At 38.0% G+C, this 27,021-nt stretch overlaps 1 protein-coding gene across 7 annotated transcripts in view; it reads left to right on the plus strand.

The window, feature by feature from the left end:
* The window catches only part of PLCB4 (phospholipase C beta 4), a 222,800-nt gene that overhangs the window by 184,601 nt on the left and 11,178 nt on the right, over nt 1–27,021 (plus strand). For all 7 annotated transcript variants that reach the window (XM_085299169.1, XM_085299172.1, XM_085299171.1 and 4 more), the window contains 7 exons: nt 2,138–2,226; nt 2,803–2,953; nt 5,656–5,705; nt 5,828–5,893; nt 13,906–14,021; nt 18,528–18,603; nt 24,362–24,537. In XM_085299169.1, coding sequence (XP_085155295.1) covers nt 2,138–2,226; nt 2,803–2,953; nt 5,656–5,705; nt 5,828–5,893; nt 13,906–14,021; nt 18,528–18,603; nt 24,362–24,537 — 724 coding nt within the window. The remainder of the gene's footprint in view (nt 1–2,137; nt 2,227–2,802; nt 2,954–5,655; nt 5,706–5,827; nt 5,894–13,905; nt 14,022–18,527; nt 18,604–24,361; nt 24,538–27,021) is intronic.

The raw sequence follows: 27,021 nt of genomic DNA on the forward strand, positions 1-27,021 counted from the left end.
TCACTAGATTGAGGAAAATAGTTCTGGGTTGCAAGGCTATATTATGTCTGAAAATAAATTCTACCCATATTACATTTGTCTAAAATACAGTTGTAGAAGAGAGAGGGATTACAGGTACTGGAGACAATCTATTTTGGGTAGATAAACAGGTCTATCAGGGTAATGAGATCTATTTAAGACAAATTTGATGGGAATTGGAGCCCAATCCATCCTTTTTATTGCTTCAGCAGTATGTCCAATGACTTCAGAGGAGCATTTCACAGTATAATTTATGCCAACTGCCAGTTCACATGAGAAGGATAGCAAGTTTTTGCCCAAAGCTTTTAACAGGTTGGATATTTTTTAAAAGACCTGGTCAGTGGGCCAACTTCTTTGTCTGGCATCATAGTAAGCTGATTTTGAAAATAGTTGAAAATATGACATGAAACATAGGCAAAATTTCAATGCTTACGAAAATTGTGGTTGTCAGAACTGTCACTGCAGAAACAATGGCCTCTTCTATAGGGAGACARTCCAGAATATAAGGATGCAAAATGCTTATCTTTTACTTGTAAGTAGCTGAAAATAGGGCTTTACACCATTCTGTAAAGAAAAAGATTCCCCGCACATGAATCACCATGTGTGATCCCCATAATGTTCCTGGCAAAAGCCTGAGTTAATTACATGACATATTTTGTAGTGAGTGATGAGTCAGGCTRCAGCTTTTAAACTTCCTTTCCTTAAGTTACTGCTTTGACAAGAGGACCTATTAACYGAGACTGGAGACTCTTTTGTCCATAAGACTGCAGTTAAAGTTTCAGAGGGATCCTCAGAACAGATTGCTGCTCTAGTCTCTGGATATGTTCTGACTGTAGATACTAAATCAATTTGTAAAATCACTTTGTGTTGTGGAAGGGCCTCCTTCTGTGAGTTCTTTTGAGATGGTTTTGAAATTAGCCTTGGAAAGARATTTTTCATTATGCAGGCAAAGATTCACAGGTCTTTGTCTTCCTGTAAACCTATACTTGCATGTTTATCACTGCATACGTAAAACACATTGTATAATCTGTGTGGTTAAAATTACGCAACGCAATTATTAATTTAATTTYAGTTTTATAGATTTCTGTCACACTTCAGCAGAAAAAAACACGTAGAATTTCCAGCCTTATTCGTGAGGCTTTGTTCTGACTTCATACCAGTTTTGTACTGACCTCAGTGGCATTGCTACTGATTTTATTGGCCATAGCAGAGGTTGCAGTTCAGGTAATTGGTGTGCTGGCAGGCAAAACGATCACAAAACTGTACTCTGTAGACTCATCCACCTAGCATGAGACACAATATATGGTAGTACTGAATTCTGTTGTAAAATAAAGAGGGACTGGGATRTTATTGTTTGTATTATTTTGTGTAAATCAAAGAAAAGGGACTGCTTCTAGGAAAGGGATTTTATTTAGTTCCTWAGTAAAGGAGATGTACTTCWGCAAACATTAATTTGTTTGATCACGCAAGGTATAAAAAGTCAGCATTAAGAGCTCCAAATAGCCACAGCTACTACAGAATAGTTATGAGTGGCCTCTGATACCAGGGCACTATTGCTCTTCGCTGACCCTGAGTTCAGGGGAAGTCTGGTCCGAAGGGCATTTGCCTTGTTGCTTTAACCGCCCATCTGAAACAGCTGTTTAGTTTTTTCATTGAACCAGGGAAAAACCTGGCGTCTTCTACAATTCATGGTAGTCCCACATCAGTAAACACCCTCTTGAACACCCAAGGGACAAAGTATGATTATTTCTACCCTGTGAGGAAGATCTTAGTGCTCTGTGACTGACTCAGGAGACACCTTTCTGGAGTCAGCTTCCAGTGTCATCAGCTGGGAGTAAGTTGGGGGGAATCTGATGGGATCAATGTCTTTTTTTAAAAAATAAAAATAAAAAACCTGCACATTTTTGGTGCATTGTACACTAYGTAATGTTCCTGGAGTGTTGTGGCACTGTGGTGATGAGTGCTTTTAGCCCTTCCAGATTCACTAGGGAAAGCTGGGATATTATTGCAAGCCGTGGCTCATAAAATAGCCATAGAATAATGCACTTGCCAAAGATAAATTTCCAAATGCCTCTGAAGATATTAAAAAGTTGTGCTTTATTTATTTATTTTTTTACAGATATTGTGGATGCTTTGTCAGATCCAAAGAAATTTTTGTCTATCACAGAAAAAAGAGCAGACCAAATGAGAGCTATGGGTATTGAAACTGTAAGTAGAACTTTATGCCAAACATAGGCAGAATAATATATATTCATTTTATTTTTTTTTCATAATGGAGGATGCAAAATTTGGGTTGCAAGAAGTTCTGGCAGTAAAAGACTGAGATGGGTTCCTTGGTTTGAATTTGGATCTTTTTTGTTTAGTTGGGTTTTTTGTTTTGTTTTTAACTAAACTAGTCCTTTCTCCCATTGATGCATGTTACCACATCATCTCTCATTTTCAGATGTAAGCTTCTTCAATATACTCTGAAATGCATTAGCTTATGTCACCATGCGTACTGAAATACGTTTCACTGACTGACTTTTCCCAGGTCATGATGACCCTTGGTCATGATAACACGTCCTTTAGAATTAGAAATTTTGAGAAATGAGAAAGGAGCCATATGCTAGTACTTGACTATTAAGATGGGTTAGAAATAYTTCACTGAGCATTGTATTGTCTGAAACTATGTTATAGTTTTCTTAATTATGTTTGGAGTAGGCAAGTTTATAAATTTTCCATCTCCCAATTTTTGTACTACTGCAAACAGCAATTGATTTATTGTAATGCGGATATTTCTTCCAGAGTGATATAGCTGATGTACCAAATGACACTTCAAAGAATGATAGAAAAGGAAAAGCCAATAATGCCAAAGCRAACGTGACTCCTCAGAGTAGCTCTGAACTTCGACCAAGTACCACTTCTGGTTTTGGGTCTGGGACTGACGCAAAGAAAGGTAAAATCATGTGTGACTCTCAGTGTTCTTAAGTGATTCAGAAAGTCCTTGAAAAGTACTCATTCTTACTTTTTGGTTTTGCAGTTTTACTCATTCTTATCCCTCTTAAAATGGTCTATATTTCGTTTCTTTTTCTGATAGTGGTCTTTRTCTACTTGCAAATAAAGTTTTCTCTTTTTTGTTACAAAAATGACTACATTGCCAAGCCAACATGGCTTTATTTTACTAAGTGACCTCTTTGTGTAGCTGTATAACTACTGCTAATAGTAGCAACCTGTATGACTCTGGGAGCAGAGATCTACTAAAGGTCTACTGGAGCCAGGCCAATAGCAATGACTATTCTGGTACACTCCACAAAAACTCTTCTGCTTTTTTTTTTGCCTCCACAAATCCCTTGACAGAGTTGCAGATTTGAGTAATTAAAGATATTTAAAATTCATCGGATTCTATGGCAATTTCACAATTAGAAATGTTTTCAGTGTGTGGTTTTACTCCAAATAGTGATTATGGAAATGGCCTATTTATCGTCAAAGATATACATATTTAATGTGCTCATTTATGAGTAAATAAATATTTTTTTCTAACTACTGACTCTTCAGAATCATCTGATAGGGTCAAGTGGGATTATTTGTTTCTCATAGATCATCACAGGTAATGACAAGTCAGTGAAAAAATTAATTTGTACAAGTGAATGAAACACAAAAAATATTTCTATCCGTCTCCTTCAAAAGTTAGAATCCAGCTTGGCCCACAGGAATTGATTAGAATGAAAAGGAGTGCTAACTGCTTTAATTCTTAAACTTAAGCAGACCTGAGTGGATATACAGGTGTGAAGAGATCTCTTGAGAACCAAAATGCCAWTTTCTCCAGAATAATTTTTGGCAATGAAACAGGTTGTCTGTGGCACCTGAACTACTTCAAAATTCTCCCCAGCATAAAATCCAGATTACTTTATGCAGTGAGATGTTTTAATATTTAATGCATCATGACCAAGATGCAAATATTAGTCTTACTGGCATTAGTTAGGTATGCTACTCGTTGAGGTTGATGTCTAATTCTTGATTAGCATGGAGTTAAACCTGGTTTACAAGGTAAATGAATCTACACTTTTAAAATAAAAGCCTGAGGAAGTTTTTGTTTAACACAGCACGCTGGATGCAGCACTGTTTCTTAAACCAAGAATTGAGTACATACTCTTTTCTGCACCCAGTTTTTATCTATATTCTCTCATGTTGAAATAGAGTTGGTCATTTTTATATCCCATGTAACCATCCTTGTTTTATAGTATAGTATGATCCATATGATCATTTAAGAGCTGAATAATTCTACCACTGTTAAAATATGCAACTCACACTGTTGTTAGAAATTACATGACAAGCAAGATAGGATATCTAGAGGAGATTTTCAAATACACATTAATTTTTTTTTGTTCTGTACCTGACTTTCAGTAGTACTGATTGATTTCCAGATTGTGTTTTTGAAAACTTCAGCCTCTATATTTATCTGTACCTGAATCTATATCAGTTTCATTTACTAGACCAATGTTAGTAGCATATAATTTAGCAGAATCTTATGCTTCTAAGAAAATAAAAAATTTTTGTTCCCTAAGGAAGTTGCTTTTACAGCATCTGAACATTTTTCAGTTGAATTCAACTTAGAAGATAGAAAACCCTTTGCAAGGCAGGAGGAATCTTATAGTCCTCAGACACTACTAATAACAGTTAACTAAACACACTTGCAGTATATTTATGAATAACCTAACATTTTTGTGTAAAAAAATCAGAAAAACCCTACACATGATCTCTCTCATAATATTGTATTGACATTTTTATAAATGATAACATTTAGGTTGTGCTTAGTAGTGAAAAAAATCATAATATAGCAGAAAATACTTACTGAAACATAGAGATSGAATGGAATTTTTTGTTTGTACTGTAGTTAGGATGGTAAAAATGGATTTGCATTCATCTGAATAGTACTTATAATCTTATGTAATAGATTTGTTTCTTGTAATTTATTTTCATCACTTCTCCTGGTTTTGTTTGTTTCTCCTCGATTTTTAGTTTTCCTTTAGTCTTGAACTGTACTGTTCCTCTTTTTTTCATATCCTGGTATTAACCAAAATGCAAATTTACCACCATTAACACACAGCCTGCAGGTAGATTTTCAGTCCGGTAGTTTTTGTGTTTCAAATCAAGGAGAATAAGTATATCTAGCATTTGCTAACCCTTTGTGTAGTTATTTAGAATTTTATTTAAAAAACATTCTCCCTGAAATTAGCGGTGCCAGATTGATCTCCAGGTATATACAAAAATTTTGAAGTTGGCATGGTTAAATTTTAACGTGCATAAATGGTCTGCTTTGTTTTCATAAAAGGAGCTTTTTCAGTTCTTAGCTTGCTGTATTTTGACACTTCAGTGTAGAACAGTAAGAGATGAGAATATATTCATTGATTAATTTTTTCATAAGACTATGAATTTGCATAGTACATTTGCAAAATGCATTTGAAAATGAAATTAACCGTATCTTAACTATGTCTTGGTTAATACTGTTTTATTAATCTGAGAGTTTCTTTTTTATAYTGTGAAAAATATTAATTAATATCTAACTTAAATATAAATTTCTGTGGTAAAGTTCAAAAAAAGTATGGGATATGCTAGTATTTTTGAAGTTTTAGATAAACKATATTCATTCCTTCCTAGGTATAGATCTTATTCCTCAAGTGAAGATAGAAGATTTAAAGCAAATGAAGGTAAGTATAGACACAAGCTTTTCAATATGTATTTCTAATTATTTATTTCCAATAGCCAGGATTTTATCTGGTTACAAGGCAGTACTTCCACAGAAATATTGATCCAAYTTCTCTTTTTCTAGGCTTACCTAAAGCATTTAAAGAAACAGCAGAAAGAGCTGAATGCTTTAAAGAAGAAGCATGCCAAGGTATGATCATTAGAGTTCTCTGAGCGGAACACTCTACTTGAAAAAAGTACAGCGCTTAGTAGCACAGACAGCTTTTAAAGTGGATGGAAAAACTAAGGAGCAGTGGTTGGACCAGCAGGGAAGGCATGTGTGTTTTAAGTGTGCTGAAACATGCTCCAGTAAGCAAATTTTCTCTTTAGCAACTATTTGTATGTCTCCGTAAGTTCCAATGCACTTTTGTTTGACCCATATACACATCAAAGCTCACCCTTTCCAGATAATGATTTTATCTAGCTCCTTGTTGCATGACCTTAGCAAGCAACTGAGAAAAGGCATAGTGATGTGAGAGGGTACTGCATGAGAGGCAGACACTAGAGATACTGCAGAACTGCCGGACAGAAATGGAAAGGGGAACTTAAAAATGAGGGGCCRTATGCCTCCTCACTTAGGTATATATTTACCACATTATAGTTAGCCTTTTGCTTGGTGCTGTTGGCAGCGATGTCCCAGATGCGACACTATCACAAATATACTCTATGTTAGAAAAACTACAACCAATTTCTCCTACCCTTAGTCATTAGGAAACCATTACTCTTGTTACAAAAAGAGACATAACAAGTGAAGAAAATATGTAAGTTCTGAATTTCACCCYATTTGGCAACCCATACAATCCATTCTGGGCTCTGTGGGCAGTTATTTTCTTGTTTTCTTTTGATGCACTAGAATTTCTTATCAGATGGATCATTTTCATTGGAGATTTGACCTGATATAGTTGCCTGTGCTTCTTACATATCAGTCTTTGTGTTTATTTCATTGAATATTGTTTGGCTCTATGTTTGTGCAATGAAGTATGAAGAAATTACTTGCAATAGTCTGCACTTGCCTGGGGCTCTTCATATTCATAGTAGTTGTAGGAAAATTAGGTGGTTGAATTTTAGACTCCTTACTGATGCTATGCAGAAGGGAAATCAGCGATTTCTCCATTTCAGAGCTGTGTGCAAGGCCCGTGCTCAAAAGAAAGTCTGTCATCAAAGTCAAAAGTAGTACTTCTGTCCCGTAATGACRGGCCGCAGTGAGTAGCTTACATATATGGGTTGTTCTTAACTGAATCGTTATGTCATAAGTCAYTTCTAGGCCTTTGTGGGATGGATCTTGTAGAGGCTTCTTGTTTTTAAAGACTACTTTCTCTCTTTCTGGACAGCATCCCCCAGTCAGCTGTTGTAACTTTTTCCAAGTGAAAGCATTATCCAGATTTCATAGAGAAAAAACATACTCAGTGATACATATCCCTGATATATTTGTCCCCCACCAGTGTAAGAGTATCTCGGTCAAGACTGTATGGCTGCTAATGTTAAAAAATGATCCTGTCTGTTCAGACTTGTACTTACTTCCTCTAATCTGGGGAAAAATTACCAGTCTGAAGATACTGAGCTCTCAGAAGAGCTTTTGGCATTAGCTCAAGCACAGCCATTTTAGCTCTGAGCCAGCCTGTGTTCTGCTAGCTTCAAGTACAAACCGAGTGAGTGCAGATCTGTACTAACAGGAGAGCGCTTGTCTAGAGCATGCCTTGCTCTAAGCTCCAGTAAGGGCAACTTCCTGAATTTGGAGAGGAGAATCTGAAAAGTTTGGCCATATTAGTTCACAGATGTTCTTAGGAAAGTGCTTAATGTACTCATCGCTTCTTTAATGCATTTTATCATCTAGGAGGCAACAGCAGAGCTATGCAGTCAGTCATCTTTGGTCAGCTGGAGAAAGTCTGTGTATTAGGTAGACTGAACTTAAAAGCTCCTTCCAGAAATAGCTTGGTTCTTTGAAACATTTAACCATAGACAGACTCCCTTGAGATCTGGAGAACTAAGTAAACAGAAAGGAATTGTTCATATTGTTTAAGGAAAAGGTCCAAACCTTTTCCATCTGAAGTTGTCCCTGAAAAATACATTATGCAAAATGAATTATTGGCTTTGAAAGAACAAGAAATGAAGCCCAGCCCTGACAGGTGAAGCCTGGTATCTAACAATATACCCGTTGTCTTCATGTGGAATGGGTCAACTACATTATGGCCAAGAGTTACTGTGTTATTCCTCTCTAAGCTCCTTCTCCTGAATGACATTACTACAGAGTACAGCAGTATGATGAAAATGTGGAGCTTGGGCTAGCTTTAGAATCTGTGGAGATGCTGAGAGGACTGTTGTGTCCAGTCTTCAGAGTATCATAGCCAAGCCACTGTCAAACATCTTTCCTGTATCAGGAGCTTTTGGGGAAGAGTTTCTCTCTGCCCTAAACCAGCAGACACTGGCAGTCTGGGGAGCACCTCTGGGCCAGACACAGTGTCTGCAGCATGTGCATCTGTGCTGAGTCCTGAAAGCCAGGTGGAAAGTATCTCCCMATACAGGCAGATATGTCAGTGGAGGGAGCAGAGTCCAGAGTGTTTCCCTGCTTCTCCTCTCCTTCACAGCCTCTGTGTGCCAACTGTAACTTTCACCTTGAGCTGGTAGGGATGAGAGGGCAGCAGGCAGAGGATGGGAAAAGGAGCTCCTGATGGACATTCTGGGAGGAGGGAAGCAGGGTGAGAGGGCAAAGGAAGGAACAAGGAGGTTAGCCTGGACAGAGATATGGCTGATTTTTTGAGGTCTCTAGGTTCAATGTTGAAAGGGGAAGAGGATTAAAGGTGGATGGTATAAATTATAAAAACACTCAAGTATCAGAAAGCCAGGGGTTGAAAGGCAGAGGCTGGAGATGGACTGAGGAGTAGGGCTAGGCATGCAAGGGTGGAAGAGAGAGCAGGTCAGGAAGAAAGAAGCATTGATCTAAGCAGTATTGGAGCTGATCTGGTAGTCCTGCGCAGAGCGAGCTGGGGAAAGCGACAGCAGGAAGATTCCCCATTACTGACCGCATCCACTGAGCGCAGAGAAGTGTTAGCAGCTCCACTGAAGTGCTCATTTGTAGAGGTTGGTTGCTGTGTAGCAGCAAGGCCAGTAGTATTGTCAATCTCTGYGTTTCACCAAGGTGTATGACATACAGATGTTGCATTTCCAGATTAAATGCCAGAAATGCATCTGCTCTGCCAGGGGTGCAGAGCTGGTGCTCCTGGTGCAGTTAGGAAAGCTGTACAACCTTCTAAAGCAGAAGGTCCAGTGGGAAAATGTCCAATGTATCTAAGAGGTTATAAGTGATTTCACTGCAGCTTAGTCAAYGAGGGCTTTCAGAAAAGTAGTTCTATTTCCTGGGTACGTGTGGTGTAATTGCATGGTCATTTTGCCTTCTCAGTGTGATGAGTACAGGAGAAGCATAGTACAGCTGGTTTCCTCAATTTCAGGAGACCTAGAAGAAAGGTGGTTATAACTCTGACTTCAACAAGCATTAATCAGTTACACCTCTYCTGCACATCATGGGTCATATTTGTTTTATATTTTATAGTGCTTCGAAATGCCCTAATAACAATATTTCTTAAATTTTAAACTTGAGTGATCACTGACTTAAATATTTATAAATATTCTCTTCAAATGTCTTAATTAATAACAAAACTAGTATAAAATGAAGTCACTGTGTGTCATATTTGTATGGCTGTGTGTGCCTGTGCAGCTCTGTATGTGTGTGTGTGTGTGTACAGGGTATTACAGTTGAAAGAAGCTGTACCATGTAGGAAAATACAATAGTAATTATGTTTAGAGGGATGTTAGGAGAATACATTGTATTATGTTACTGGTGTCAAAGTGACCGAAATACTGAACAGAAGAAAAGAAAGACAGAGAACATTCAAAGAAATCTAGAGACAAACACACCCACACACACTGTTATACTCTGAAAAGTCTGGCACCGATTACTTTTTATATAGGATGTTTGGGCAGCAGAAAGGATAATATTCACTGTTCCTTTTTCCAATTTCACGAGGCATCTAGTCTAAGTAGAATAAAGGGATGGATCATTAGATTGGCAGAGAGACGACTGTTCTTAGACTTATCATTACTAGGCATCATTCTGTGACTGATAAAATCAGATTTGCCCATTCCCTAATGTCAGATTAGTGGCTTTGCTGGAAACCACATAATTTTGCATTTCACAAAGTCCATGAATAGGGAAGAGCTGAGGTTTGTTTTACAATGTCTGTAATACTGCCTTCAATTGACAGTAAGGTGGTAGTGGCAAGATATTCAGAAGTATAGGAAGCAACAAAGATATTTTATTCTTCATAGGTCTATTTTAAATCTGGAGATGTGAAATGCAGCTTCTTAACTCCAGTAGACGGCACTGCCAGTAAACAAGAAAGAATAGTTTTGTAGTGATACTTAACTTGCAAGCTGTCAGCCTCATATGCTAGAGTATTCATTTTATTTGGCTTTTTTTGGCTTTTTCTACTTTGCAACCATAGGAAATCTGCTTAATTATCACCATTTACATATAAATAAAAAATTCATATTAGGAACATCTTACTTCTGAATCTTGTGGTAACCTGTACTTTTGGTAATTTTAAAATGATATATCCAGTCACTTCTGCATATTGCAAAATATTTATCCTTAGACAGTGCATTCATAACAGTATTTACACTGCACAGCTTTTGAAACCCAGCATTTCCTATCTGCAGTCCTCAAAGTAATGTTTCTCTCCTAGAACGAGTGACACTGTGGAACTGCACAAGGGCTGATGTCTCTGAATAATTTTCATTGGTTTTTATTGTTTTTTCTTTTTTTCATCAGGTTATATCTTGAGTATAGTTTGAGTAAATGAGCTGGGGGGTATCACAGGTGGATGGACTATAAAGGTAGGGGGTCACACATTTATATAAGAGTCTTTGCCAGAGAATTCATCTATTAGCAGCCTGCCCGTGAGGGCCACTACTGAATTTTAATCTGTTGCACGGATGTTGCATGGCTTTTGTGCCTTTTGGATTAGGCAGAAGAGGCAACAGGATAATGAGGGATTATCTTGATACATTCTCTACCAGATCGTGTGGTGCACAGTTCTAGCAGTTTCAGACAAGAAAGAGATAYTCTCCTGTGCACCCTTCAGTAATTTTGTATGGACATAGACACTAACTAGAACTGCATAACTACCATGCAAGAATATGAATCCCAGACACGTGTCCCGCACATTTATGTTAATATTGAATGTAGGTGCTGTTTGAATTCATGCCTAGTAAAATGAACAACTGGAAAAAGAGCATCTCCCTTTCCCATGCAAAAGCCACAGTACAAAAGATTCTGAGACTCTGGACGAATAAAATTCTGCAGAAAGGATTGTTGATTCTGAATTTATAGGATTTTTTCTTAATTTTCTCATCCTGATAATCTGTAATGAGGATCCTCCAGTTTTCAGTTTGTAGTCGTGCACAGGAATATTTATGTTATTTTAGATAATTCAAACCAGAGTTACAATTTGTATCATAAGAACTTACTTCCTGTTCTTGTTAGTGGTGTATAATAATATTTATTATGATATATTTAATAATAATAAATTATGCGTTTTTTGTTCCTTTTAACGGAACTATATATGATTTTCTGCCTTTTCTCTTGGAGAGTCTTGCTGTGATTTGGTCTTATATCAGTTATTTGGCCTTCCAGAGCCTCAGATGAACTATAGCTTCAGTTTAAAATATGATCATTAGCATGTAATTTCTGAATATATTTGTGTAAAAAGTAGAGATGAATTCAAATTTTAAATTTAAATTGACTGGAATTAAGGCAATATGAACCAGAGATCCAGCTGAGAAGAGTTTTATTTGTGAACATATTCTGAATCAATGCAGAACATTTTTTTCATCTGCAATTTGTTTGCATTTGAGAACAAATTATACTGAGAAAGAGTGTTTTAAGATGTTGTCAAACRACCAGTATTTCTCAGAATTGTGACAGAAGTTTTGGGTGAGGCAGCTAGCTGTAATGAATTTTCTTTTGAACATAGAGATMAGTCCAACTTACATCAGCTAAGCCATTTTAATGAGTATTCGGATGTCATGTAACTCAAGGAATCTCTGATACTCAGGTCTTGGCTCCGAGGATTAGGATTGAGTAGTTGCCCGTAGCACATCTTCCTCTTTCAGCTCTGTTTGTGTATGTGCTCAAAAAAGTAGGTCTTTCATGATCAAGATGGAGAAGCAGACCAGGGATGGAGTGGGGGGCCACAGTAGATCTGTTTCACTTATAAGATCAAGAGTTGTCTATGAGCAGTAGCAGTAGAATAAGTCTCCGCAGAAGGTTACAGCAGGCTTGTGATACAGAGACAGGGCTTAACTCATGGCCGTGCTGAGGTAAAAGGAGGTRCTCTAGTTTCAAGTGATGTCTCCTCCCAGATTATCCGGAAGTGCCGCATGAGCATGCAGACAGCTCACACTTCGCGATAATTGTGCTAAGGGTTRTGTTGTTCTGTTCATCTAGGGGCGAGTACATAATGTGAGCAATTAGATGCTATCAGTCAGTTCACCCGTGGCTGCCTAGTGCCATCAAGCTTGCGTCATTCTTTTCACTCTCCCTATTTTCTCCTACATAGTTAATCAGTATAGTTATTCCTTGGTGAAGCTGGCCTGTTTCTGACGTTGGTGGAGTCTTTTTGTTTACCTTTAAATCCTCTGTGGAACAGAAAGTTCAGTTTGTGATTCTAAATACAAAAATCGGAAGCTGTAGTGTTCCCTGGAGGAGTRCTTAGCAGATGGTGGAACGCTAGGGTACATCCTAATGCTAGGTTTTAGAAGGCATTGCAACATTTGTGTTAGTGTTTTGWTGAAAGTGGATATAAAAGTCTTTAATTAGTATTTTTAGAGGAAGAAACAGTGATAAGGCAAACACAGATGTATAGAAAATAACAAAGAGCTCTAGAATAGAAACAGTAGCACAGATTCAAAATAAACTCTAAAGCAAAGTACAGATAAAGTTCTGGTTAGAAGCCATATTAATTAATATGAGGCTTTTGTCACAATCTGATAAAATGATGAGAAATAGGTTAKTAATAAAATTGTTTGTTAATTCACTTTTTTTTTATTACAATGTAAATTCAATATTTAGTGTTCTCAATGGTAGTTAAATATTTGCRTCATTATAAGCAGCTTTTCTGATAATGGAGAATACAAAGTCAGGTTCGATAATGAAGTCTACATGAAAGCACTAAATGGGAAGTGTTACTTCTCGTGAAGTCCTGTAGTGGGGAGGAACTATCTGTATGTTAGAGCCAAGTAACATGTGCATTCATATTTCATCTTTTCATCATGAGGAGAGTTCTTTCCTCTCTTTCCATAGATAGTCTCCTCTGATACTTCACAAATATAAAGCATATAACTGTAGTAATGACAGCAGGCTTGTACTCATGCAAAATACTTCACAGGTAGGCCTTTGTGTCCAGTTTGTCAGTACATGTTGTATTGCGCAGGAAGAAAAAGGCCAATAGTTATTTGCAGCAGTACACGTGCAGTTGAAAGTCGTATTGCACAGCTTACTGTCTCTTGCAAAAGGAGATGCTCTGCAACATGATGGAATTTCTTATGATAAGATTCCAACCATCATTAGAGGTCACGGGCCAGATATTCAGACTCTCAATTATTAATGATTTTATTGATTTTTAGGTATTTTATTGACCTGGAGCTACTAGATTTGCAATGGCCCCAGGGGTAGCACTATATTTGTTGAGATATGTAGAGGAAGGGGGTTGGGATGAGTTTTGTTCCCCTCTGGGTTCAGAAACTTTCTGTTGTATGATCTGAACTTGCAAATGTGATATTTTTTTTACTTTGCACTTAAATGGAGATTTAAAAAAGAAGATTAAGTTGTGTAGATAATACCAGTTGGTGTTTTTTCCCATCATTCTTTTGTTTTAAGGTCACCACATACCATATTTTTAAGATCAACCACAGATTTTCATGAAAATCTAAAYTAAGGAAAATGCTTTAGTTATTATGGTGGAATACCTGGAACCTTCAGTAGCGAGTGGCTAAACCAGATTAAATTCCATTGTCAAAGTTATTTGTTCATACACTGATATTTTTACACTGTGAGAAAACTAAGCTAAAAACCCAGCAACCTAATTGTAAGGTCCTACTGTTTTCCAGGAGCACAGCGCTATGCAGAAGTTGCACTGCACACAAATTGACAAAATAGTGGCACAATATGATAAAGAAAAGGTATCTTACGAGAAAATGTTAGAGAAGGCAATCAAGAAGAAGGGGTAAGATATTATTTTAAAATATTTTTTTTTAGACTCAAAATAGATTTTATGTTTTTGTGGTCTGGAATAAAACATYCATAGAAAGGTCATTCAGATGAAACTTAACTGAAGCTTGAACCAGCATCCTACATCAAACTGAGTTTGAGCTGCTTGAAGGCCCTAGCGATGGACCATTAATGTTGTACTCACTATGCCTWTCTCCCGTTTTCTACTATCTTAATATGTGAAACATAAAAGCAAAGGGTTTGCCTCAAACTTTTGTTTCCATGGTCTGATCTGGTCTCACTGCATTCCCCAGGGAATGTTACTGTTATGCTTAGTGAGAGCAGACGCTGGTCCTCGATAGTTCTAATGGCCAAAAAGTTGCAGAGATTTGATCTTGGGAAAAATACAGCTTCTCAATCATGAATGTTTTAGAACAATAGAATTCTGCCATGTTGTCAGCATAAAGTTTCTTTATAGCACAAAACCTTCTTCAGATCCTCAGCTGGGATAAATTACTATTACTCCTTTGTCTTCACTGAAGCTACTTTGGTTTGCACTAGCTGAAAATCTGGGCCATTATCTGTGTGTCTCCCTCAATCATCCCAGAAATGTTCCTGGAGCATACTGTTGACGTGTCCTGCTTACAGTCCCATTTAGCCTTATGTAGCAGGATCTGCTGTTGCCTTGTTGCTAACATTTAATCTGGCAAAAATTTCTCCTTTTCACCCTTCACCCTTTGGCATTTCGTTGAGACAGCAGTTTATACAGTATAGCCTGTGACCTAAAGCAGGAATTGCTTTATTTAGTTTTAGTAGTTAGCCCTAATTGCATATTGTTAGCATTTGGCAACAACAACTGGCAACCCACTCACTCACTGAATACTGAACATAGATTACTTTTTGATATTGGGTTATTTCATAAATACTTTATTTGCTTTATAAATGATTTGGAATGATTATTTTTTAATAATTGGTTGTGTGTGTTAGAAGCTCACAATAGCATAGAAATGAAATTCTCTAAAGTATGTAAAATAAGGAGAATTCTCCCCATTAAATTATAGAAGGTGACATAAACTCTCTAAAAAATGTGTTTTTTTCCTCAAGCAAGGAGAAGCATAAGCACCCAAATACTTCTAATCTAAGTACTCCCCCCAAAAAAATCACTAGCTCTCCAAACAGAGAGGGATCATCTGTAGGAAAAATTAAATTTGTTTGCTTGAGTTCAATTTCCATTGAATATAACACAGCAGAGAGTTMTTGATATGGCAGTGCAGAGCTGGATTTATGATTAAAGCCAGAGTATTTGTTATAGTGGCAGCAAACTGAGCCCTGGACATTGTACCAGAATTATCTTCAAGGGAAAAAAGCTTCCCAGTACTCTGCTCTTTAAGAATCTCTTATCAGAAGATCCATGAATCAATATTCCTGTTGGCCTGAGAAGAGGCCAGTGCCTCTGCTTCTCTTAGCAAGACACCAGATGAAGATATGTCRGAGAGTTAAAGGTGGTAATGGCTATACCTGTTAAGTAAAAAGTGGAAAGTTAGTGTACCAATACTTTCCAGAATAACTGCAGAATGGAACAAGTAAAAAGATAGTTGGTCTGATTCCCARTTTCACACCATTTCATTTGCTGCTTGTAATGTCTTCCCTTGATTTCTTTAACACTTTTCACATGGACTCCAAAGACTTTATGGTCATTTCAAATGATCAAAAAAATTAAAAAAGAAAACAAGTTTGAAATTATTGCTGCAGCAGCAGATAAAATACCCAGCCATCAACTTGTTCCTCGGTCTAACTCAGTAMTTTCCATGGACTCCAGAACAGTCAGTCATCTGATGGCTTTACAGTGATAGAAGTGAAAATAACTACTGGTGTCTAATTAACCAATCAGCATCTCTATAAACATTTTTTAATTACTTATCAAAATATTTTAAGGATTTCTTTCAGAGTCCACTATGTATGCTGTCCTGAAACTCTGTTCAGCTAGGAGCTTAAGCACTTACTTCACGTCCCATCTACTGTGCAGTGTATTTAAGGACATACTTAAATGTGAGCACGTTGCTTGAGACTTAGGCACTCTGTTGAATAGAAATGAACTGCTAAATAAGGGACCYCAGGGTTCAGTGAATACAGAACATGTTCCATTTCTTTGGCTATCATTTTGGAACATTTACAAGCAATGAAAGCTGTAAAAGCAARTGTAAAATATGTCTTTAAGGCATTTGTATCGAAATTGTCAGGTACTTCCTCAGAAAGGCCTTTCTCGAGAAGAGAGTCTCTTTTCTGATTATGTTGGGCAGCTTTTTGTGGTATGTTTCTGCCACAATGTGTGACAAATGTCACCTGCATAATGTTCAGCAAAGTAAAAATTTTAATCAYGTCCTAATTCACTGACAGATGGACAGGATTTTGCTCCCTATGCTATTTCTGTTGTACACTTCGAATGCTGCACATGCTCAGAAATCTCATAGAGGTCTACAGGAGTACGCACGCTCATGTTCCCACTCGGAAATGGAGTTGAAGAGTACACAGGGATGCTTCTGATTTATCAGGGCTGTCCAGGAGTTAAAGTGTGTGTTGTGTGTGTATGTGTGCACGTGCACGCGTGAGTGTKGACACGTGACGTTGTTTGGACTCTTCTTAGGTGTTTATTCTCAGCTGCAACTCAATAGTTTTAGCCTGAGCTAACTTTGTCACTGTGGTTGTGGACAGTTCTAGTTACGTCCAGCCTGTCTCGAAGTTTCCTTCTGACTAAGGAAGGCTGCATTTCCTGGTCYTTCTGACCACTGGGATTTGGGAAAAATTAGTTGGGCTTTTAATTAGACCAGTCTGGGGTAAAATGTGTCTAAGTTGCCTCTGGGGCAGTCATAGCATGTTGCAAGTCATATATCAATCATAGCCAGGCTCTGATCTCAGATACCTGCGTGCAAAACGGAAGACACTTTCTTTGCAACTGTTTCTTTTTCAGGCAGATGTAACTGTGGTCAGAACCTGTCTCTATGGCTTTATGTTATTTCCAAAGTGTCAGAAGAGTAACATCTCTACAGAATTTTTCTTGCTATGACCAAAAAATAAATCATTAATCCTCATGGTGGCCCATSGGAACATAAGACAAATCACACTACCATTTTCAGCAAGGACTTTCCTGGCAACATTTGATGATAAAGCTTTCTGCTCATTTCCCTAAGTTTAGCAGTACTTTGATATTAAAATAGGATTTAAACAACATGTTATAGTTTCATAAATCTCCTTTTCTAGAGCTAACATGGATTAATGTTACTCCAGTCAAGCAATAACATTCTTAATAGGGCCAGCTTGAGGTGCTGAAATGAGTGTAGCTCCTCTCATTTTGAGTCACACCAGTTTACATCAGTGGATGACCTGAGATCTGAACTGGTCTGAAATCGGAATTATTACAGCATTGTTAAAATAGWCTCCACTAAATATATTGTATTACTCCAAACCAAAAGACTAAGACTTCTTTCACTCYGCCAGCTTGTATTCTATTCTAAAAATCCTTCACTACAAAAAAAGGGAACAAGAAGATTGCTAAAAGATGGGGCTTGTCAGTCCCATCTGCAAGGATTTATTGACTTCAGTGAGACAGTAATTCCTCTTTTTGCTGCAAAGGAATTGTTTTGCTGTGCATCCGTCCCAGCCAGTGCACAGCCCAAGTAATTGGGAAGGAAATCATGTTGGGGAATGCTAGAAGTCATCCATCTTCTGGCCCACAGGCATGTCAGGGGAGCTGCAGCACAAGCTCTCCACAGCTGTTTTACCAGCCTGTTACTTGGGATTATGGTCTTCGTCCGGCACTGAACATTCTTTGCACCTTACATTCGACCCCATTAACGTAACTAGGCACAAAGGCTGCGCTCTATTCAGCCTCTTGCAGGAGTGAGGGCTGTCTTCAGGATTCGCTGCTGTTCAAAGCAGATGAGGTATCAAATGGCTTARAGTTGTCCACGTGGGCTGGTCTGTAAGGTTAATGAGTACCCTTCTTCACAGTCCCTTTGCTTTTGCTTTTCCACAAAGGAGCACTTACATTTCTAATAAACATTCGTATTCAGCATGCCTAAACTGCTCTGGGAAGTTGCTATCAAATGATTTCTTTTCCTGTGCCTCAAATTAAAAAAGTAGCAAATATGACTTCTAAAACAGAGCTAAAATCATTGCATAGCAGGAATATGCCCATAAGTTTTCAGGCTCAAGTTTGTTTCTCTTGGCAAGGTATTTTAAGCCTGAAAAAAAGGACCTAGTACTATAAATGGAGATGCTGACATATCCTAAGCAACGGAATAATTGCAGAGCCAAACTAGAATTAATTGTATGGTGTTTGAATTGAGTGATCATTAATCCTACAATATTTTGTAAGTAAGTTGTGAATAAATTGCCAGAAGAAATAATTTCATTCCAATACACTGCAGCACTTCAACTTTGATTAACATTTTAATTAGCAAGAGCTGACTGGATGAGAAGATATTTAACTTGTGGCACATATTTGCAATTTTGCTTTTTTTAGTGGAAGTAATTGTCTTGAATTGAAGAAAGAAACTGAAATTAAAATTCAGACGCTAACATCGGATCACAAATCTAAGGTAAGCAAACAAGCCAATTTTAACACATGCAACATCTGAAAGAGAGAATTTGAGACCCAAGTGGTAGTTAATTCTYTTGGAAGCACATGAATGATTTTCAGCGATAATAACATGTAGAAAAGAATGGGAGTAATCAGATATCTAAATGTGTTTCTTCAAAAATATTTTAAAAGCAACATCAATTTCCTCCCCTTTTAACAATTATTGAAGGAGGTGTTATATTCATGCCTCATGAAGCAAAACTGGTCATTTATATCAGTTTAGCTAAGACAAAGAGGCAAAAATATGCTATATGAAATTGAAATGATAATTACGTTCCTAAAATACATTTGCAAAGAAATTTCTTTTTTGTTTTCCATCATGGTACCATTCACAGTGCTTGCCAGACTCTCTCTTAGGGAAGGAGGAGTCCAAGTTACTCTTGAACAAGTGCCTTCTTTCTTCTAGTGCATTTTTCTTCAGGGATTTGGTGCATTGTTTTCTCTGAGGAGAGTTGGAGAAAAACGGTATCCCGAGACCCAACCTCTGTTCATTTTAAACAAGTTTTTCTTGAGCTGTAATTCACAGATGCTGCCGAGTTGCAGAGAGCTGCTCCCTCTCTACCCACAAAGCACGGYCTGTCTTCCTGCCAGTTCCCCCTGGAACCTCCCCAGCCTCCCAGACTCGGCGCCCGTCACTTTTCCACTCAAGCCCCTCTCAGATCTGTACTCACCTATTCCACCTATTAATGTGCTTTAAGTTTCTGAAAGATATCCAAACTAGTCTGTGGCAGGTACAGTAGAAGACCAGGTCCAGGTGTAGAATGATCCATGGGCAGAAGAGTACAGGAGAGTGAGGGCGTTGTACAAGTAGAAGACTTTAATATAAAAGCTGGAAGCAGTGAAAGGAGTCAGACAAGTATAGAAAATACAAATGAGAGATGACCAAGCAGCCACATCCATGAGACTAGAACAAGCTCATTTTCATCTATTCTCCTCCTTACTTTACTCTTTGGTATTTTTATTTCATGTGGAGGAGATCCTGTTTCTCTAAACAAGGTTTCTGTCTTATTGCTGCCTGCTCAGCCAAAGAGTTAGGAAAACCCTTGGGAATAAAACCTAGGATACTCTCATTTCTCTATCTCCTTCTCCTATGAAAAATCTAGAACTGTTTTTTTAACTAAAAACAAATCTACTGTCAACTTAAAAAATAATTAATTCATTGCCTGATAAAATAAACTCTCTAGAGAACACTRGTAGCTGTCCTCCAGACATAAGCTCCAAAACTCATTTTAATTTATATTGTGTAGAAAATTGTTCTCTGTGATCTCAGCTTCTCACCTGTGTCATTGACAGTCCGAAGTTAAGATGTGTGATTTGTACACAAAGGACATGCAAGTGTTCATTAATCTTCCATATCCAATAAATGTGACTCATGTTTACCATCTCCGCAAATGTATGCAGTTTCTGAGCTGTGTTCTTAAAATCCCGCTTTCAAACTGGTGGCCTTAAAACATAATCTGTATCTGGAAAAAAGATTGATTTTTGTCCACTCCCTTGTCAGGCTTTAGGAAGGCATTTTCAAAGGAGACTAAGGCATATGATCCTTTGAAATTCCAAGCCTCTGTGCACTGGATACTTTTTTGCTAATCATCTGCCTCTGTGGTTTTCTCTAGCTCAGTGATTTTCAGTCTCTTGTTCTCTGTGGTTCTGTCAAAATTTTCCACATGACATACCGATTTTAGTATTCTCACAGACTTCTTTTGTTCAATTGCCATGTGTGGGCTTCTTGACTTAGTCCCAGAGATTRTCTAGAGGCCTGCAAGCAACAGGTTGAAAATCAGTGCTGCAGACCATAAGGAAATTAACTTCTATCCTAGATCAAGGTAGGTGCAATTAAATCAGAGGAAATTCTGAGATGCTGAATGCATCACACTGAGTTAGTGGGAGTTTGATTAATTAACAGTTGTTTAGCATTTCTCAGTATTTGAGCCACTAATTTTAATATCAGATGGTACCAGAATTCGCCTTTAATTACAGCACATGCCTTTCAGTGCAGCTCTGTGTCACAGTGTGCATGTATACTTCTAGCTCTGAAGAGAYCTTTTCATCTACTACAGCCTTTTTCTCATGAAGATACTTCCACCCCAAGTTTAGCATGAAGTAGTAGATAGGAATACCCCAGTATGTACTTCACACACAGTTAAGCTAGAAGACACAAATTATTCTCCTACATTAGAAAAGTAGGTCCCACCATCAAGCAAGAACAGGATGAATAGAAAAGAGGATTGCTTCAAAGATTGTTCCTGCATGAACACAGTGACTAGACAAACATTTCATATATGCTATGCAAATGGAAGGTTTTAATTAGTCTCTTAGACCCACTAGGGTAGATGAAAGGACAGGTCTTTGGAATAGGAAAGAGAGACTTAGCTGGTGGTTATTTTTCTTACTCTTCTGGGTAAGAAACATTGCCTTAGCAGTGGAAAGTAGGACAGGAGCACAGCCCAGTGCAACTGAAGTAGTCATCTTAACTGTGATGCTAATAAATTGCAGAAAAGAAAGGATGTCCATTCAATTTACTGCTTCTGAACTTTGAAGTGTATCATAGATCTGCAGCAAAATTCGATTTCAGATGATTGGATGGTCTTGAGTTCTAAGGTCATCTGAATCTGAGTCAGATTGGGTATTTCAAATCTTGTTAACAGTTGTTTGGCAAATACTTTATATCCTTCTCATCAGGGTATGTCTTGCTGTACCTGAAATGAAACTTGTTGCTTGTTGGATGTTTAGGAAAAGGAGTCATCTTTTTCTCTCCCATTCTCAGGAAAAAAAAATTGTTTTACCGGGAGCTATATCTGCTTCTTGGACTATTTGCTGATTCTGAAATTAATAGCATGTCAGTAGCATGTCTATCCATGAGCAAAGGCATTTTTTATGATTTTTCTTTCGGGTTTCTTTGGTATCAGTGTACCTCAGGTACAGAATTTCTGTGTTCRTGTTCCTCTGCAGTTTATATATCAACTATTCAAAAGCAATGATTACACTGTTCTTTTGCAAAAGGCTCTTGGTTCTTTGCTTCTCTATATTTATTTGGGTTTTGTAGAAGCTCTTTCCATCTAAGTCACATTGCTTTCACCATGGCTTCCACTATTTATACATTAATTTGTTTCATCATTTTCTTAAGCAGGAGAGCAAGACAAGGTTCTTATCTACACTAAGTTTGTTTAGCATTTCATCAACAGTGTAAGGAGGCTTAAAGTGAAAGCAAACTCCGAGTTTTATTTAGTGGAATGCCGTCCTGTGCTTAGGGCAGTGTAAAGCGGTCTTAACTGTGAATAGGAATCAGATTTCCAATGTTGGTATTTCCTACCCTGTCTAATATTTGAAATCAATCTGAAGTCAGGCTCTCAGTCCTGAGTGACAAACTGTATGGAAGAGTGACACAACAGCAAGCAATGGAGGAGACTCCTTGGCCCACACTGTCACGGTTCCCCCCACAAGTGCTTCTCAGGAGGGGCAGGGGCCAATCGAAACACTCTCTGTAGGAAGATATTTTAAATCACAAATACATGTAAGAATGCACGTGTTGGCATCTGTATAAGCAGGTATAGTACCTAGGTGTGATTCACTTCTGGGTCTGTCCACTTCCTATGTCTCACAGTAACACTCATCTGTTTTAAAACATTAATACTTCCTAACACTGTGACCGCCTAAGCTTTCTGAGGATATGCTCCCCATGCTGCTATAATCCCACTTATACACAGTTACTCAGGACTTTGGATCTRCCTGTACCTTTTTTCTCCATATGATGTGTGAATTCCATCTGGAGACACTGCATTAAAAAAATAATAAAAAAAGGGGTTTCCCAAAGACCTCAGCAATAGCTTGTTTTCAGCTCTTTTGAAGTCTACTCTGGCTGTCTTGGGGGCTGCATAAGCCAGGTGAGATCAGCATTTAGAGGAGAAGCCTGTAGCCTAACTGACTTGAGGCACTGTAGAAATTAGGCATCTTCAGAGAGTGTTCAGCTCTYTGGTGTGATAAACCCTGCTTTGAAGCTGCCTGCTCTTTCCCATCAGCCATATAGGGAGCTTAGGCTAAACATAGCCCTTAAGTGCCATAGTTAGGTGCCAGAGGTGAGCTGGAGTGCTTRCCCCTTAACCTTTCAAGCTTCCATCTGAGAAGCAGGAGTATCTCCTCCTTACTGACTCTGAAGYGTTTATTTTGACCCCCTTTTAAAACTGAATACTCAAGATTTTTTCCTGGCCTGAAGGCAGTACTRCCTTAGAAACTTCTTATTAAAGATGTTACTCCCGCGAGCTGCTTCACATGCTTCAGTATACACTACACTTCATAGACGTAGGCCCTGGTTTGGTAGTACACTTACCTACATGCAGAAAATGAAGCATGACTCATTTTGCTGGAGGTACACTCACACTTAAAAACCTTGATGAATTAGGTCTGTATTAATCTTACCAAGCTCCTGCCTCAGAACGCCTCTGTTATTTTCTGACAGCTGTGGAAGTCCCTGGTGGCTCTCCACCGACTACTTCTGCCGCAGATCGTAGCTGTTTTGATAAGGGAAATCTATTTAGTTRCAGTTAAATACAAATCCAGCTTTCAGGTAACAGCAGTCACCATAATCTGAGAGCAAACTATACCCTTTTTTTTCCCCCATTCGGAATCCAGCTTCGGAAACCTGCCCTTTGTGCAGGAGGACCTCCAGAGGAGCCTCTCCAGGGCTGAATGGGGACTGTTACTTTTCAAGCCCGTTCTTTTTTTGCCGACATCAACATGTATAGGAGAGCGTGCTCTGCGTTGCGCGGAGCGGCTGTGGACCCACACCTAGAACACTGGCGTCAATCACTGCCTTTCTGAGCAGTATGGTGGCAGTTTTGGTTTGAAGAGTTAGGTTCAGCTTTCAGAGAAGSTGGCCCAAATGCTGTTAGTTACCATAGTAGCGCTTGAAATAACTATCTGAAAATAGGAGGGTTTTTTATRAGACACATTTTGTATACCATTTACAGACAAGTAGGGTAGCTTGTCGAAATACCCAAAGATAATTATTAAAGGATAATAAAATATGTCTTTCTATTAGCTTATTTTCTAAATCATTGAGTACCACATATTGTTATAATAATAACTCAAATAATTTAGATTTCTTTGCAGTGTCTCTTGGGAACTTTCCAAAACTTTAATCTCATTATTCTTGTGAATCCTGGGAGATAAGCAAGAGAGGAATATTTGTCAGATTCCCTGCTGACTTGATGAATATAAAACAGAGATAYGTAGCCTATCTTCAGATTCAGGTTATATTAAATACTGGATTTCTCTGTAAACTGTCTGTGTTTGTAAAACTGTTGCCACAAAATCTAWGACTGTATTTAAGCCCTCAGAGAAATCCCCCTCACTAGATTTTTTTCATTGCTAATTTTTGTATTTTTAAATACATAAATTTTTCCTGGCAATCAAGAACATGAAACCATTCCATAATGAACTCAGTATTAGAGAAAGTTTTAAAATAATGTCAGTACAGTCAGGAGTATATATGTAGTCAATTTATTCAGGATATTTTAGATAATAAAGTCCTAATAGTAGTGGTTGTTTTACATCTGTTTTTATAATGCACTGTAATGTCCTCTATGGTTTGTTACTCTATGAAGCCATTTCATTTGCGTAACTTCATTTTCACAATCTATCTGCACTGTGTATAGTCTTTTTTTATGATTGTCTTTGCCGACCTGAGAACTAGTGGTGAAACTGCTGTTACTTCTCTGCAGGTCAAAGAAATTGTGGCACAACACACTAAAGAGTGGTCTGAGATGATCAACACACACAGTGCTGAAGAGCAAGAAATCCGTGATTTACACTTGAACCAACAGTGTGAACTACTGAGAAAACTGCTGATGAATGCACATGAACAACAAACCCAGCAGCTGAAATTTTCCCACGACAGGTAAGCAGGGCAGTGATACTTGATAATGAGGGTTTGGCTTAGACCTGTGTAACACACCGTGGTTTCCTTGTCTTCTTAGCTCCTGCACTACTTGCAAAGCTATTGGGCTGCATACAAGATAGAAGTAAAAGAAGTGATCGGATATGGGACAGAGAGGAGCAGGAATAGGCCTCCTGGCTGGGTCAGATTGTCAGCAGGCAGCAGCTGCAGTGAAGCTGCAACCCTTTGCATCAGCTGTGGCTGTGCTTAGACTTTACCCAGGAACTTGAATCTTGAGGACTGGAACCTGAGAAGTATKAAAGGTGGAAGTAAGGTCATAAAAACTTTAGCCAACAGGTTGTGGGGTTAGCTACTTCAGAGCGATGAACTGTTTTGTAAGCACTGGGAACACAGGAGATGTTACATGACACTACCTTGATGTTGCTTTTGTAATTCACCACACTGCCTGTTTCAAATTAAATGAAAACAGGATACATCTGCTAGCCACAGTGTTAAAAATGCTAGTAAATAGTGGAATCAATATCTTATGCTATATCCTATTATGTGAAGTAGTCTAAAGGCATATGAATGCAGTATGTGTATATTCATATGTAATTGTCTTCAGCRTCTTTCCCACAAAAAGCATAGGAAGAAATGAATAAATAAATCACATTTAAAGAAGGAGGAAGAGGTGATTTTTAAAGCTCCTGATTGAAATAACAGCTTATCTTTGCATCAGAGAGAATAGATCCTGGGACCTTGAAGMTTTCCATCCAATGGAGAATTGTCCCAGCAAAAGGCTTTAGTGAGCTCATCTTTATGTTAATCTCTGTGTTAACCCATGTATTCAAGTTGTCCTGCAATACATACCCAGTCAAAATTAAAATTCAAAAATTGCTAAATTATAATACAAATACATTATTCAAAAGACACTAGCCGAAGGAACGTTCAGTCCTTGGTACTGTCTATCTAGTATTGCATCTACGCAGAGAGATCATATCACTTTCTTTTTAACAGTCCTGTTTTCAGTCCTATTCACAATTCAATGCAGTGCTTAGAAGACGTTTTACTAATATATAGCTTTTCTGTGCAATAAGTTTTTTTCTCATCTCATAAAAGTGTTTTTGTTTTTGTTTCTRTACCTTTTTTATTTTCTTGACTTTGTTAATTTAGAGCTGTCATTATAGGTAGCTATTATATTTACATGAAGATGAAGTTTACTTTTTTAACCTTTTTCTCATGGTTTTCATCTTTGGGTTTATAATTTTTGTGTCTCTACATTGTTTGAACAGCCCTAAATCATTTTTTTTGTAAATGATTCTTATATTCTTATTAGTGGATATTACTTTCTTACTAAAAATCATTTGTGTTCATTCCATATATTGTTCTATTTAAAGAGCTACTGAGGAACAGACCTCAAAATCTGGATCCTGATAAATAATAAGTATTATTTSTTCTGAGCTGTCCCAGCAGAAACCACCTTCAAAATTCTTTCTTCTTTATTTGCTGCAGTTAGTGCGTTTTTGCTTGTTCAGGAATTTGTACCAAACCCCCAACTGTGCACTTTCGAGACTTTCTTGTTTAAAACTGTGACTGGCTAGCTCAGAAGGTTTTGGAATGTGAAATGCTGAAATGTGAATAATAATGCCTCAAAGGGACTGTGCACTTTATTTGTTGTAAACTGTTAGATAGACTACATTGTGTGTAGGAGTGTATGTGTGTATGCATTTACCTGTATATACGTATGTAACAGCCAGGAAACAGCTCAGGTAAGTACAGGAAAATGAAGGCTGTGTCTGAGAGCAGAGTGGCAGTGGCTGGTGCTGTAAGCACGCGGTGCTCGCCACGCCTGCCCGTGAGCTGGAGTAAGGAGTTAGTGTTCAGAGCAGAGGACACAGTAGCAGCAGGAACATCAGTAATCTAAAATGATGCAGTTATCTGCTGTAGAGAAAGTAGTTTCCCTCCATGTGTAATGGGAAGGGCAATTACAATATATGGTTGGAGCTTGTTTAAAAACGAAGCAGAGGAGAGTAGACACAAAATTTGAAGGTTATTATTGAACTCTGGGRGTGTTCCCCACCACCACCACCAACTGGGTTGGCCTTACTGACTTAGAGCTAGTGAGCTTGCAGCCTCTCAGAAATTGGGAGCCCAAGAATGGTTACCTGCAGCCATGATGCATGCATTCCAGGTTAAATAACGTAAGCGAGAAAGAAAAGTAGCAGTTGTTAAATACAGAGATTTTAAGAGAGTGATCCACACATCATTGGTGACATAAAATAACATGTTAATGCACTTTAATGTCATCTAAGTATATATATGAATTCCTAGGATAGATTAATGTGCTTAAAGTATTCCTTCAAAAGGCATGTTTGTACAGGGTTCAGAGTTGCAGTCAGTATGATACAGTGGGAAACCAGCAGTTAAATCTCCCAGTTTGGATGCAGCAGGGGAGCAGGGGCTGAGCGACAAGCTCAACATGAGGGCCCACGTCAGGCAGTTTGG

This window comes from Rhea americana, unplaced genomic scaffold (assembly GCF_003343005.1).
Source record: "Rhea americana isolate MKP2758 unplaced genomic scaffold, rheAme1 scaffold_146, whole genome shotgun sequence".
Lineage (NCBI taxonomy): Eukaryota > Metazoa > Chordata > Aves > Rheiformes > Rheidae > Rhea > Rhea americana.